This window comes from Elephantulus edwardii, unplaced genomic scaffold (assembly GCF_000299155.1).
Source record: "Elephantulus edwardii isolate Elephantulus edwardi_28Jun2011 unplaced genomic scaffold, EleEdw1.0 scaffold00377, whole genome shotgun sequence".
Lineage (NCBI taxonomy): Eukaryota > Metazoa > Chordata > Mammalia > Macroscelidea > Macroscelididae > Elephantulus > Elephantulus edwardii.
The window spans coordinates 1,071,432-1,087,876 of NW_006400127.1; the positions used below are offsets into that span (position 1 = coordinate 1,071,432).

The window sequence follows — 16,445 nt, forward strand, 5'->3', positions numbered from 1 at the left end:
GAAATTGTGTCAGGTCTGTCAGAGACAATGAGATTGGCTCAGGGTAGGGCAGGGTTCAGAGCTAATGTATATAGGGTTCTGTGAGGTCACAGGCTGCTCAATTGCACATAACAACACTATCATTTGTAGACATCATTCAGTTGGATCTTGTTTTTCATCCATGTCTTGGTATTCTTAATGTTATCACAAGCTTCTCCTTTGACATATTCATCTGCTAAATTTAATATCTGAGGACATTCAGAGACTATTAACTTCCTTTTCTTCTATGTCATACCTTATCTCTCTATGTATCTCATAATATTTTGCTGATTATATTTGGATTCTCCGTAGTAGCAATTCCTCTTGAGTTAAATCTTATTTCTCCTATCACATGTTTCTGCTCAACTTTTTTGTTGTTATTTACTATTTTTACTCTTATTTAAAACCTGACTTACTGGGAATTATCCATTTATCTGTATAGTTTGGACAGAAGCTGAGACCAACTGTCTGGAGCCAGTAAGACTTCAGACCTCTGCTAAGGGACCTGTCTGTAGGCAGGGCAGCACATTTAAGCACTGTGACATCTCCTTTCAGAAGGTACACAGCCTCAGGGTCTAGAAGAGAGTGGGGGCTAGTATGGCCTTTTCCATTCTCTTCTGTGCTCTCCTCTCAGAATGAATATAGAATATGTTTGTAGAAAAGCAAATGATATTATTAACATAGAAAATTAATATTTTATGCTCTAAGTGAATAAGGATGACTGAGGAATTGTTGTCTTTGAGTTGTGATGTTGGAGAAGGCCACTGAACACACCATGGACTATCAAAAGAACAAACAATCTGTTTTGGAAGATAGTCTATGGTGTGTTCAGTGTTTTCTCCAACATCACAACTCAAAACAATCTGTTCTGGAAGGGCAGTCAGGAAACTTATCCTTACCTTTGGAAAAAGTCATCATACTTGGAAAGGCAGAGGGTCAGTAAAGGAGATGAAGGTCATTAATGAGAGAGTGAGATGGGTTGAAAAAGAGACTATGACAATGAGTTTGAGTACAATAGAGATTGTAGGGATAGCAAGGGATGAGGTAAGGTTTCACTCTGCTGTGCATTGGATGCTCTGAGTCACGGTCCACTTGATGGCACCCAGCAATAACATGGTAACTATAATTCTGTTTGTTTCAGATGGTTCCCAATCCTTCTTACTTTCATTTTGGTCTACAGCAATAAGTTCTAAATTAGTTTCCCATATCCCTCAAACCCAAAGCCCCAGTCAGTACCATTAATCTTAATAGAGTTCAGCTCTAACGTTATTACTTCCCTGAACAAACAGCTGCATTGGATGAAGTAAATCTAAACTCAACCTGGCACTCAAGGCCCTTGACATTGTAGTCGCAGATTAACTGTTCTTCCATATCGCTCCTTCTTTTGTAAATATCTTCTTTGTGAACAGAGACCTGTCTTTCCCTTTTATGTAACATTTTCCTAGCTGCTTTGTTCTGTGTCCTTCCATCCTCTTTCTCTGGAATTGCCCCTACTCTTCATCACTCTCTCACCCAGCAAAGCTCGCACCCAGCAGAGGGAGTGTTAAATGCATCTATCTTTGTGAAGCTTTTAGCTACTTAGTTGCTTTGAATGCAGAAACCATGTCTTAATATGATTCTTTTTTTTTAAAAAAAAATATAAACTATCCAAGAAAGAAAAAAATATTAATCTTGAACCCTAATTTGCCTTGATCAGACTATAAGTTCACTATATTTAATGGGATTTTTATTTGTTTGATGTGAACAAGAATGCATCTTATTTTTCAAATCTTTAAGCACATGAGTTGCAGTCGACTTGATGGCACATAACAAAAACAATGACTCAACTCTCCCTAAAGAAAAGGCCATCTATTTAGAGTTTGATTTCTAGTGGAAATAATGCTTTGCTCTAATGAAATATAAAAAATGTGTGACATAATTAGATGCCCAGATCTTGTCATTCTTCTCTATGGAGTCTTATTTAAGTTCAGAAGATATGTTATTTATGGAAAGCTTATTATGAAATGGTTTCTGCAGACCAAAGTCATTTAATATAGTTCTGCTTATAGAACCTCATTAAGTTGTCGCTTCTTTTTGAAAATTTCTGTCTGTAGTGGAATAATGTGACCTTCACAAATCCTTGCAGTGGTTAATTGAAGAGGTTGCCAGCAATCTGGAATTTTCTTTCTTAAAATTCTGTTTGGTTTTCTTTTCTGTTCTGACATTAGACTGATTGTCCCCTTTTGATGTTTTGAGAATTCAGGTTGATGTAAATACATATTCCCTGACCTTGTCCTCAAATATCATAATGTACTAGACTGGAGTGTTCAGAAATCTGCATTGTTTGACAGCACCCAAGATAAAATGCAAATGATCCACAGACCATAGTCTGTAGAAAAATACTTCCTTTGTTGAAATTTCTGCATTATAGTGAGTTTATAGACTGCCTGACCCAATTTTTTAAAGTTTCTATAAAATCCTTTCGTATTGCAGAAACAGAAGATCTGTGGGAATTTGACTCTGCAGCATCACATGCTAGAGCCTGTTCAGCGGATACCGCGGTATGAGCTGCTCCTCAAAGACTACCTGAGAAAATTGCCGCCTGATTCCCCAGACTGGAATGATGCTAAAAGTAATTTTTTCCCCTCTTTTTTCCCCTAATATTAGATAAAGAGATAACCAAGAAGCCTAGTGGTTTCAAAGTGAGATAACTCAAAATCATGTTCATTAAAACCTGGTTGCCACAAAAGAATCTCCCAAGAGTTATCAGCACCTCAATTATGCAAGTCACTTTTGAACCAAAGTCACAAATTTAAGTCAATGCAAATGACATTTCTTGTGCTGGTTTCACATATATATTTAACGTGGAAATAGATAACTATAGTCTATGAGACATCGGCAGTAGCAATACACAATTACCTTCTCACAGGGGAAAATACAGCCATTCAGAATTACCAGTGCTGCTGGGTTAATTAGAGAGGCTGATGAATACCAAGGGAGCCAAGCTGACATTTACTCTGTAAAAATAGCCTAAGCAAAATCAACCCCACCACTCCAATGCTAAGGCAATAGGGAAAATGATGCTTTTCGTGTCAGATACCATTTTCCCTAAGAAAACATGATCCCTATTCTGTTAGTGGTCTTTCATTTTTATATGTGATCATAATGAGAATGCTTTATAAAAGCTGAAGCATTTCAATAATACTTTAACTTTCTGTGCTCTTCTAAAATCAATTAACTTTGAAAATTTAAGAAATCACTTGACTGGGGAGCTCTGGTGGCCTAGTGGCAAGAATCTGCCCTGCAATCCCAGAGGTACATGGTTCGAATCCACCAGATGCTCTGCTGAAGAAGGAGGGGCAATCTCCTCCTGTACCATCAGACCCGATTTGATGGTACACACAAAAAGAAATGCCTTGACAGTCTTACACAAGTCTATTGTATAAGTACAATAAGTCACAATGCTTATTCCAACAAGAGAGCTCTGGTGGCCTAGGCCATAGGGGTTTGCACTGCTAATCCAAATCCCAAGCCTCTCTGGAGGTTTAAATCCACCAGTGACTACTCCAAGAGAAAGATGGGCAGTCTCTTCTCATATGATTTACAGCCTCTGCAATCCAGTGGAAGGTCATTTGATTCAGCTCTGACTTGAAAGCAATGAGAAAGAAACCTTGCAACATTGTCAATTCCCCTAATTTATCTTGTTATGAAATATGTGTGTGAGCCTTGGTAAGAGATGAGAAACATAAAGCACAACAATGCATCTTGAACCTCTGAACCTTTTAAATACAGGCTGTCCTGGTACCCCAACATTCAAGCAATTTGGTGACCACAAGAAATGTTCTTCCCTATTTCCATATGTAGTTTAAAGTACCCTGACTTGCCATCTTTCTTCCCTTTGCTCACTCCTTGCTAGCTAGTCCTCGACCTTTCTTTGTACACTTCTGGTTTGGTGCTTGGTTTCAAAGGCAGAACATGTGGTGGGATTGGAGGTGGGACTCTCACTGCTACTCACCCAGCCTTTCTTATAAGAAAATTACAAAAGGACTTTTAGAGACCTAAAAGAAGTAAGGAAAGGAAACTAGGGCATTCTATAACTTGCTGATACTATTAATGACACTGAACTATGTTTTAAAAACAGTGTCAAAATGGCACATATTTATATATGTGTATGTTGTTAGGTGCCAGTGAGTTGGTTCTGACTCAGAGATCAGAGTGAAACTTCATGCAGTTCTGGGCCACCCTCACAATCTCTGCTGTATTTAAGTCCAACGTTGCAGTCACTGCATCAATCATCTCAGCAAGAGACTTCCTCTTTCAGTGCTCTTCCATTTTTCCAAGAATGTTGTCCTTTTCCAGATACTGACCCCTCCTGATAGCATGACCAGTGTACATGAGAGAAAAAAACCCTCACCATTCTCACTTAGGAGGAAGACTCTGACTGCACTTTTCCCATGTATTTAATACATCATACTGCATTCTGTTGAACAGTGAAATAAAGAAATGGAAAATTTGGTCCAAAAGCAATAGAGTGTTAGTAACAGAACTACGCAGGCCAGGATTCACAGAAAGGAAAAGAGTGGTACATGATTTAGAATTGAGAAGTGTTCCCTGGGGTGGTCCAATAGGTGGTCACAGGTCTTCAGCAGCAGTCCCCATGCCCTTACCACAGACTTCCCATTGCCATCTTGCACCACAATATGTCACTCCATCAACACAGGCATCAGAAGGATCCCTTTAATCTGGCGGAAGCTGGAACTAGGAGAGTATTTACCCCATGAAAGTTAGTTTGTCCATTGAAATTAAAAAACCTGTATGGATGAAATGTTTAGAATTTTGAGTGAGAAGATCTAGAGTTAGTCTTGCCCTGAAATAGTCCATTTGTGTGAGCCAAGTCACAACACCTCTCCTTTCCTTAATATGTTAAAGGGAGCTAATATACATGTCATTTAAGATTGTATATCAATGATACCAAAGAGCCCTGTTGGCACTGTGGTTAAGGCATTCAGTCAATAACCAAAAGGTCAACAGTGCACATCTACCAGCTGTTCCACCAGAGAAAGATTAAGCCATCTACTTCTGTAAAAGTTTTCAGCTTTGGAAAACTATGACAATTCTACTTTGTATGTGGTGTCAGTAAGAGCTAGAATTGGCTTGATGATTGCTATCAAGGAGCCCGTTTACGCAACGAGTTAAGCATTGTGTGGCAAACAAAGAAGTCTTTGGTTTGAACTCACCAACCATTCTTTGAGGAAAGATGAGACAGTCTGCCTGCTTAAAGATTTAGAGTTTTATAAAACCTACGGAGCAGTTCTATTCTGCTCCATAGAGTCGCTGGCTTTTTTTTTCTTTTAAAATTGATATATAGCAAATATATGAAAGCACTTGGCAAAGTTTCTTGAACCAAGTGTACATGGTAAATACGTATTGATTTTGAAGATAAGTTAATGGTGTTAATATTCCTCTGAGTCTCATCATCGTGTGACCTTTTATTAGAAAATTTGTTCAAAAAGTGAAATGCATTTGCATGACACAGCATTCATAGGTCCAGCACTTTTGTTTCTGGACCAGTATTTTAACAGCTTTATTGATGAATATGTTGTACTTTGGATTGCTTTGGTCTTCTCATTCTTTGATTTGATCAGATACTGTGTCAGTGTCTGTAATCAAATTGCATCTCATCTTCACATACATGTTTTCAGAATCAAGGTGTCTACAACTCATTCTTATCATTAATGATGTCATTGGTGTTATATAGGAAAGTCGTTTTCTGAAGAAATGAATCTGAACATATTAAGGAAAATGAGATGGATAAGAGCAAATATAATTTATAATAATCAATGTTGTATAACTTTTATCCTTTGTTACTGGTAACACTCCTTAACTATCCTTTGTGAGAATGGGAATGTCAGGTCCCATCCTGTAAATTGTACATGTGGTCTTACAGGGTTTGGCCCAAGAAAGCATGCAGGAGGAAAAGTGCCATGTGTTTGTAATCATCCTGAATTAAGAATAAATTGTCATAGGGAACAGATCACCCCAGTGCCGAAGATTTCTAATGTAGAATGTTTGCCGGCCAAAAGCAGATTACTTTATAATTTTAACAAGTCACCAGCTTTTATTGACATCTTTGTTTAATGTCTTCTCAAGCTTTCTTTTACTAAAAGGCCCATCTTGTGGCACAGATATATCCCAGTAGCTTGTGAGGTGAAACTAGTGATAAAACATTGAATTTGGAATGGAAGGTTTCCTATCTTTTAATGGTTTGAAGAAGTCATTTTTTTTTAATTGCTGTAGAAGTAATTCTCTCTCATGGGATTGGGAAATTCTGTTAGCATGCAAATAATGTAACTTTGTTGATCCATTTTATTTTTTTAAATAAATATATTATCTGAAAAAAACTTTGTTCAAGTTTCAAATAATCTTGTATGTATGAAACCCTGAAAGTATTCAGTTCGTAAATATTAACTGCCCCTTCTCCTATCATATTCCATCGGTCTCAGATATCTTATTTTAGTGTATATGTTACTCAGCTATCTCGTAGTATAGTGGGGACAAAGCTTATTTATTTACTCTTCTTTTTTTCCCATTTAGAATCACTTGAAATTATATCTACCGCAGCAAGCCATTCTAATAGTGCAATAAGAAAAATGGTAAGTGGTTTTTAGAGGAGATAGGAACTCTCTGGTTAGATGTCAGTAACTTAGATTCATTTTTTGTAGTTCCACACAAAAATTAATTGACCCAGGAAAATAAAAAAAAATGTTTATGGAACATTTCATGTTATCTGAAATAATCCTCTCCCTTCTTCTCCGAGGTTTCATTTTGCCTATAAATGACATGTTTTATACCAATATTTGTGCTTATTTCCAATCTCTTCTGAATTATTCTTAATTTTAGGTAAGGTTGTAGTATTAGTGGAGCTACTAAGTGAAACCTTCTTATATTTGATTTTGTTATGTTTTAATTTCCTAGGAGAAATTAAAGAAACTCCTAGAGATTTATGAAATGTTGGGAGAAGAAGAAGATATTGTCAATCCTTCCAATGAACTAATAAAAGAAGGACAGATTCTCAAACTAGCTGCTCGGAACACATCAGCACAAGAACGCTATCTTTTCTTAGTGAGTATGTTAGTATAAGCAAGTCCACCAAAGGTAGTTCATAAACATTGTTAGACACACAATGAAAATAATCCTTGCTGACTCACCAGAGCAAATACTTAGGACGTGGATTAGTCATTATTGTCAGTATTTCACATAAAGTAAATGTCCCAAATAACTGGAACATGTTCAGTGTTGTTACTATTCTTATGTGCTGTCGAATTGCCCGCTAATCATAGTCACCCTATGTACATCAGTCCTAATCCCTGCTCTATCCTGTGCCAATCTTATTGTCTCCAACACAACACACCTTACCTCCATTGCCCCCGTCACTGAATCAATCCATTTCATCCAGGGTCTTCCTCTCTTGTGCTGTCCCTCCATCCTCACAAATATGACCTTCACTGTAGGACCCCAATAATTTTTAGCTATTGTTGTGTCATTTTTATATTCAACTTGGGTAATTTGTTTTACTTCTGAAAACTGAAGGCAGCTCTGGTGCCTGAGTCCATAGGGAGTTTCACTGCTAGCAGGGTGACACCTCTCTGATGGTTCAATTTACCATCAGCTCTACTGGAGAAAGACATGTAGTCTCCTTCCAAATGATTTACAACTTTGGAAACCCAGTAATGGGTCAGCTATGAGTTGGTTCTTACTTGACAACAATGAGAGAAAGAGACTATATTCATAGCCACTAGGTAGAGTCAAACTGCCAAGCTTTCTTTTAATAGCACAATGCTTATCCAGGGCTTCCTGCTCTCCTCCTTACCTAAGCATGACTACTTACCTTTCCAAGTTTAAGAAAGGGCAGTAATGAAAGATTTGTGCCTAAACTTTGAAGGAGGAAAGTGTATGAGCTTATGACACAAGTTCCTTTCATCTGCTCCACTCTTGCAGGCAGTCTTTTCCCTCATATCCTTGAAATTACAATGCGGGGCTGAGGGGGAAGAGTTCCACACTAAAAAATTGTTTCAAGACTCACTTGTAATTCTCAGTTTCCATGGTCTCTATTAAGTATGGAAATAAATTGGGACTCATTAGGATAATGAATGATCAGATAATGATAATCATAACAAGCAACATTGATCAAGAGCTCAGTAAAAGTTGTTATAGGAAAAGAAACTGAGGTACATAGTACATTCTCGGACTATCACACACAGAGACGTTCTGCAACAAAAGCCATGTGCTGTTATTGTTGATTGTTTTCGAGTTGAGCACGACCCATAGCAACCCTATGAACAAAAAGCCTGAAGCCCTTCTACAACTATCAACATTTATCAAAGTTCATAGAGTTTCTGGAGGCATGTTGTTTAGGAAGTGGATGCCACTCCTGCTTCCAAAAAAGCCATGTACCAGCCATAAAAAGAGTTGTTTGAAATGTAGAGGGTTTTAGCATCTAGTTCTGGCCATTCTTTAAAGTATACATAGGAACTAATTGCAATACAAAGGAGTATTTAGTGTCTCAAAATTTGTTTTTAAAAGTATGATAGGGTACCATATGACCAAGCAAATTTTGCTTCTGTGTTGTATAACCTAAGAGAATTGAAAATATATGTCCACACAAAGACTTACATATTCATATTCATGTTGTTGTTGTTGTTGTGTGCTGTTGAGTTACTTGTGACTCAGAGTGACCTTATGTACTACAACTCTGAACTCTATCTTGAGCCAACCTCATTGTCTCTAATACACCTACCCCCATTGCCCTAGTCATGAGTCAATCCATTTCATCCAGGGTCTTCCTTTGTTGCAGTGTCCCTCCAGGCAGCATTATTAATCATAGTCCCAAAGTAAAAACAACTTACGTGTCCATTGACAGATTAATGGATAATAAAAATGAGGTATGTCCACACAGTGGAATATTATATAGCAGTAAAGAATGGTATATTGATTCTTGCTACAACATGGATAGAAGTATGTATGCTAAAGTTAATATGAAAAAAAAAAGACCTCAAATGAATCATTAGAGTACCAAAGAGTTTTTATTCATTGCTCTTTTTGAGGGTGTTCTGTTAATCATTTCCTTGACACTTAACTAGCACCAATTTTTCTTTCTTGAGTTACTTAAATTTTGACTGTAAGAGACAGAAACTTTTCTCTAACAATATACTGTTATCTTTTAAGCAAACTTTAATGAAATTGTCATTGTGAAATATAAAATAATTATTTCAGTCAAATATTTTTTAAGAGACTTGAAATAAATAAAGGAACACCAAAAATTAAGGAAAGGGAATTTCTCTAAGTTTTTGAGTAGATGAGACTTGCTTTTCTAGGCTTTATCACAATCTGGAACTTCTTGAAATTTCAGTATCTCCTATACTAAAAGGAAAAGTAGATCTACTTCATGCTACCATTGTTATCATTTCTTCTTTCAGAACCAGGAGACAGACAGAGGCAAGACATTTTCTCTGGGAAAAGTGATGGTGGCTTTTGCTACAGGACCAGTGTCATGTATATGACATCTGCTGTTTGGTTAGCAATATTTTATATCTGCAAAAAGTCTCATCCTTATCTCCAGGAAAATGAAAAAAGACTAGCACTAAATTGTGATTGAAGTAATGGAAGATCAATACGTAGTTGTTATTTAGAAAGCAAAGTGCCACTTAAAAAGAGAGGATTTCACCTGTGGTCATGAAAAGTAAAAGAAATTAATATATTTACAGGTAATGTGTCCTTCTGTATAGGCTTAGCAACAAAATGCATATGCTGCAATATCCCACATGCATGAATTTTGCTGAATTTTAAAGAGAATTTGAATACAAGTATTGGATAACTCAGAGCTTAATCTTAGACATTGTATTTGTCACTTAAATTTGCAGTTGTAATGAACCAGTTTTCTTATTATTGATTGATTGAGAGTGCAAATGTTGCTCCCTTTGATGTTAAAACTGTAGCTCCTGAGTATCCTCTGCCTTGGGCAATCTCTCCCAAGGAGGCTTTGATGGAAGAAAGAAACACTAGCGTGGAAACTAAGTAAGGAGACTGTTGCTTTAATCAAGCAATAAAGTTGATGATGAGAACTTCCCTGAGTTGTTTTATCCTCCAGTCTTTAAATCCCACATACTACAATGAGGTTGTAACAGAGTGGATGGTTATTGTAAGACATAAGTTATTGACACTCTCTTCCACTCTCTAGAATTGTATGTATATGTATATGTATGTGTATATGTATGTGTATATGTAAGGTGTGGTACTAAGATGTACACGATAGAATATATTTACTCCAAACTCAAACACATTGCTGTCAAATCAGAACTGAATCCTTTCAGATGCTCCATTGAGCTTCCAAGGCCATAAATAGGATGGGAGGAGATTACTCATCTTTCTTAGATGGAGCCACTGGTGAATTTGATCCAGCAAAGAAGTATAGCCTTTCTGTTAGCCACAAAATAACTTACTTATTAGGCCACTGTAGTGTCACTAAAATATATTTCAAAACCTCAAACTCATTGCCATCAAGTCAGAACCAACTCATAGTTCACCCTGCAGTGGGTATCTAGAGACTGTAAATTGCCAGGAGATTTCCCACCTTTCTCCTGCAGAGCCACTGGTGGGTCAGAACCACCAGAAAGGCACCGCCGTGGCTTAGCAGTACAACTCTACCCAGTAGGCCACCAGAGCTTCCTAAAACTTACTTAGTGTCCTTTATTTTTACATTCTCCAATGTGGAACTGAAATTTATGATACTGGTTACAGGAAGTTCCAAAATAATATGCAAAAAGCAACTGATGAGCCAAGGAAACCACACATGGTCATCGGGCAGCCACGAGTGGACAAGTGAGTGAATGGCCTTCTGGTGGGCATTCTGGTGGCGGCAGCCTTGGTTACAGGTCAAGAGCATCCTCAGAGTGGTGCTATCACCCTCCTTCTGTGCCCGAGGAGTGGTTGAAGCGAACAAGCAATGGCCAGTAATCACAAACCTTTGGTACTTCTCCCTGTTTCATGGAGTGGAATTGGGTTGACAGGAAGACCTCCTTCAGGAATACGACCCCTGCCAGGAAATATTCGAGTGGCAACTGGAACACCTCCTGGAACAGCAAGACCAGGTTCTCGTGGTGGGCTGTACAGACAGAAGTTCTGTCCTATAACACAACAAGGTTTGAGACAAATTTTAGACAAATCTTCTTATCTTGAGCTTCTAAGGAGCAAAATAAGTGAACTGACAACTGAAATTAATAAACTTCTTAAAGAAATAAAAATGTACAACCAAGAGAATTCAGTATATTTATCATATGAAAAGAGGGTTAAGACTTTAGCTGTTGAAACCAAAGAGTTTCAAGGAAAAGTAGCAGATTACAACATGTTAGAAGGTAAACCTAATACCAAAATGCCAATACTGAGATGGAAGTAATGAATGACAGCACACTTAAAGCTCAAAATGAGACACAAGGTAGGGATATCATATTTACTGAAAGACAAGTGAAAGAGAATCAAATCATAAATGTAGAAGAAGAAATTAAACAGGAAAAACAAGCAGCTGATTGCATCACAAAAAGCATGTCCCTAGAAAAACAGGTGAAGTACACAGAGATGAAGACAGCAAATGAGAAATTGTTGCAGAAATTAGATACACTTCAACAAGTAGATTCACTGAACATGAAAAGAGCGAGTCTGGAAGCTGAAATAGCACAGTCTCAGGTAAAACAGGAGGCTATATTGCTGTATGAAAAACTTTATGAGTTAGAATCCCACCGAGAACAAATGACTGCAGAAGACAAAAACATGGGATCACCCGTGGAAGAGAAAGAGAGGACGATTACTTGAGCAGGTTAAAAAAGATAATCAGGAACTAGCCAGCATGGAGAGACAGGGAAAGGAACCATAAATCCACGGAAAGTGAGGAAACTATGGGCAGGTTTATCGAGACTTTTGAGGAAACGAAGAATCTGGAACTGGAACGGCAGGCACAGATCGAAGCCAGCATGGTCATGCTTTTGGAGTACTGCAGTCAAAATATGAATCATATGAAACAGATATCCTCTGTCACCAACCAAGAACTAACTGAAGATGATGCAGGACCTCCTCAGTTTTAAATCTATCAAAATGAAAAATCTCCGAGTACAACTCAAAATTTGACTTCACATAGTCAGTGCCTACAGAAAATGGAGCTTCTGGAAAGTAAGATGATTGAGGAACAATAATCAAAAAAGCAAAATTTTAAAAATGGTAACCGATCTGGAGACATACAGTGATTTGGCAGCTTTGACATCATCAGGAAAAGAAAAGAAAAAGAAACTACAACAGGAGAGAACAGTATTATCAACTCATAGAAATGGCTTTAAGAAAATAATGGATACAGTCGAACTGAAGTTTAAATGAATAAATAAAAGCAAAAAGACAAAAAAAAAAATAAAAGAATGGAGAAGTTAAACAGACTATGAGACACATTCTCAGCTTACAAATTTGGAGAGAAAGTGGCAACACCATGAGCAAAATAACTTTGTGGTGAAAGTATTCAAAGCAACCAAGAGTCAAGAGAGTGATGACCAGCCGGTTATGAAGAATGTGAGCAAACACACTGCCGAATCTATCCTGGACGCTCTCCACAACACCAGTCGAAAGGGAATCCAAACCAACTCCCAAGGCCCTGGCTCACACTTTTTTTGTTGCTATACTTTGTACAGGCTGACCAAAAAAAGAAAAAACTTGCCTTTGCAATGTTTTATTTAAGATTCATGACCAGTGTAATTGTGTATCCCTTTTGAAGGAGTGATATTTTAAATACCTTTTCAATAAATGCTTTAGGGGGGAAAAAAGCAACTGATGAGAAATTTACTTCCAGACTGAACATTAGTGGACAGTCACCTTCACATGGAGTATTTTATCCATTTACATTTCACGGCATGGTGGGGCTGAACAGAGGGCCTGGCGGGCAGGTCTGGCCTCAAATCTCAAGAAAGTGAAATGAAAAGACATTGTCAAGTCTAAGCACTTGATATGTACAAAGCACTATTATTATTGGCACTTTTTAACTGTTCATTCAGTTAATCTTCTCAACAGCCTGAGACTCTTACATACAGTAATCTTCCCGCAGAAGAGGGTGTTGAGTGGCATCCTGAATGCTTCTAGTCTGGACTCGGAGTCTGCCTGTGAAATAATACTTAGTTGATCTTGGCCACAGGCCTTACTTACTCTACAGATGTATGTAGTATGCTAATCCCACATACTAAAATGTGAATGGGAAATGTGGCAACGTATTCCAATTTAACATGAAATACTGTAGTGAAAAAATTAATTGCTAAAGAATTATTCTTTTCCTCTAACAGGTTTGTTTGGGGTTTTTTTGTTGTTGTTTTTTTTACTTTCCCCCAAATAATACACAGGTATAAATTCTGATACATAAGAGCTCCAATTTACAAAATTTAGAATTTCTGTTACTGGTATATATTGCTGTTGTTATGTGTTGTCAAGTCACCTTCAACTCATAGCAACCCTATGTACACTATCTCTGAACTCTGCTCTATCTTGAGCCAGTTTCATTGTCTCTGACACACATACCCCCATATTTCCCCAGTTACTGAGTCAATCCATCTCATCCAGGGTCTTCCTCTCCTGTGCTGTCCCTCCACCCTTCCAAGCACAAGAAGGATGGTCCTTAATAAATTATTGCTAAAAGGTAATTGAAAATACATTTTCTTAAAGGAATAGAACGACATGATTTTGTTATATACTGCTAAATAACTGACCCTCCAGTAGGTTTTCACAGGCAGTAAATTGCCCAGCTTTTTCCCACAGAGCAGCTGGTAAATTTGAACCACATCCTTTTGTGTTGGCAATAAAACTTCTCACCACTAAACCACAAAGCTCCCTAAGTGATGATTGGTTTACTTAAAATTTAATAAAATAGCATGAGAATTAACAAAATTTATGTTAAAAATGTAAGAATTATTTTTATACCAGTATAATGAAGTTGTAAAATCTGTAATTGTTATATAATTTAATAAAGTAAAATGGAGCTCTCTGGTGGGCTGGTGGCTAGAAGCTGTGCTGCAATCCCAAAGGTACAAGGTTCAAATTCATCAGCTGCTCTGTGGGAGAAGGATGGGCAATCTCCTCCTCTGCAATTAACTGCCTCTGAAAACCTGCCAGAGGGTCAGCTGTGGGTCACTTCTGACTTGATGGTACACAACAACAAATGTAAAGTATCATATTTCTTAGAAATTCCTTGGAATTTGTATCCATGGATATTTTTTAATATTGACCTCTTTCTCTCTTTTGTCTTGATTTTCCTTTTTGTTTCTGTATGCTGTATCTCCTTACAGTTCAACAACATGTTACTGTACTGTGTGCCCAGATTCAGTTTGGTGGGTTCTAAATTCACAGTTCGTACTAGGGTTGGCATTGATGGAATGAAGATTGTAGAGACTCACAATGAAGAATACCCACATACTTTCCAGGTGTCTGGGAAAGAGAGAACCCTGGAACTGCAGGCCAGGTAAGAAAGCCATTCCTGCTGCTCTGTTCCCTAAAAGCATCTGATCAGTCAGAAGACAGGATGGTTCGGAGGATTTTCTGGAATTCATTTGGAAATAAATGGAGAGACATCAGCTTTAAAGTCAAGGGTGTAGTATTCGTCTTTTAATTCTTCTTCAATGCCTATGATAGCCCCCCCCCCCTCCCAGAAATCATTCAGTAAACAGTTTTCCTACTTAAAAGGTGCTTAAAGATCAGGTTGTTGACAACATGCCAAAATTTTGAGAATTGGCAGAAAATGTTTTAGTCTAGTTCTTCTGCCCTTAAATCTCTTTTGGGTCCACAAATTTTTTTTTTTACTTTTTTTTTATTGGGGAAAAACATGTTGGGGGTACAAGGAGGCGAGGGTTGGGGGCAGAAGGGTGAGGATGGGCAGGGATGCAGTTGCAGAGCTGCAGAAATTGTTTGGTGGGGGGAGCAGGTGAAGGAAATGAAAAGGATCCAGTGGGAACAGATGCTACAGGGGAATTATAAGCATTTTCCAATGGTAATTAAACCAACTGTCTTATTGATTTGGGAACTGGATGCTGACTCTCTGGCTTCTTCATGCTAAACAGGGGCGTTGATGTGAAGGGGGAAAGGGAGGACACTTTATCACCTTACTGGTGGTCTTGGGTTAAGGCTGCTTGCCTTCTTGTTCTGTTAGAAGGTATTTTCCTGTCATTTGCTCCCCTCTGTGCTGCAAAGTGTTTTCCCAGGTGGGTCCAGTGGGGATGGCTGGTTGAACCCAGAGGCTCCATCCTCCTTTGCTTCTTTAGCTGGCAGTTGTATTTCCTTTTTGTCACTGGCACTGGGTTCGGGGTCAGGTCTGAAGTAAAATTCAGTGGTAAGGTTGCCTATAGGAAAGGGAGCAAACCTAGAGAGAACAAACTTATGAGTTACATATAGAAGGGTTTTGGGGATGCTGCTTTCAGGTTTATTGGGGGAGAGGGTGGCAGAAAGTAGCCTAGATAAAATTCTCTGGATACCCTAGGCATTTTTTTTCCTACCCAGGGGTCAGATGGCACAATCTGGGGACTGAGGAGCTCACCCTGAGGGCCATGACGGCTTGCCCCGAGCCGTCACAGCCCTCTGCCCGGGGCGGGCTGTCTTCGGCCCTCAGTTCGGGGTGAGCCATCATGGCCCTCTGCCCGGGGCATGCTGTCTTCCACAAATGTTTTGTTCTTGCCTATTCTTCCATGCTATATGTCGGAGCCAACAGTGTTACAGAGGCAGGCTGTTCCCACTCCCTTCAGGTGGACGGTATAGGAAAAGAATAAAATATTGGGGTCAGGCAGCCTCTGGCAACCAGGACTTCTGACAGAATCTCTTCTTTATTTGCATTCTTAAATGCTATTTTGAGTGGGAAAGTAGAAAATAGAGTTTCACATTAATATCTCCCTCACATAATCATGGTTGGTAAAACAAACAAAGCAGAATATGAGACTCACTATAGTACAGCCTAGCAATCTTATGAATGAACTTTCTAGAAAACAATGAAAGAGTGCTATCTATAATTAAAATTAATCTACTATAGTGATATTTTAAGGTATAGTTTGGCATTCATTTTTCCTTATGGGTCTTGCAAATACTATTGTTGTTAGGTGCTTTCAAGTCACCTACAACTCATAGTAACCCTATGAACAGGAAAGTCACAGAACAGAGAATTAAGCACCAACCTCTGCTCTCAAACTCAATCCATTGCCATTAGGTCAGATGTAAATCACATAGGAAGAGACAGCCAATCTTTTCCGAAAGAGTCCCTTGTGGATTCGAACCACTTGCCTTTGGGTCAGCAGCACAATTCTCTGCCCACTAGGCTACCAGAGCTCCATCCCTACTCTAATGCTTCTAAAATTTAAAAATCCTTTGTTTTTGTTGTTGTTGTTGTTGTT

General features: G+C 38.3%; 1 protein-coding gene and 1 pseudogene across 1 annotated transcript in view; both read left to right on the top strand.

Annotated features, from left to right (window-relative positions):
- The window catches only part of FGD4 (FYVE, RhoGEF and PH domain containing 4), a 95,594-nt gene that overhangs the window by 59,323 nt on the left and 19,826 nt on the right, over positions 1 to 16,445 (top strand). The window contains exons 7-10 of the mRNA XM_006902181.1: positions 2,491 to 2,629; positions 6,592 to 6,650; positions 6,973 to 7,119; positions 14,361 to 14,533. Coding sequence (XP_006902243.1) covers positions 2,491 to 2,629; positions 6,592 to 6,650; positions 6,973 to 7,119; positions 14,361 to 14,533 — 518 coding nt within the window. The remainder of the gene's footprint in view (positions 1 to 2,490; positions 2,630 to 6,591; positions 6,651 to 6,972; positions 7,120 to 14,360; positions 14,534 to 16,445) is intronic.
- LOC102849885 lies at positions 11,000 to 12,768 on the top strand (annotated as a pseudogene).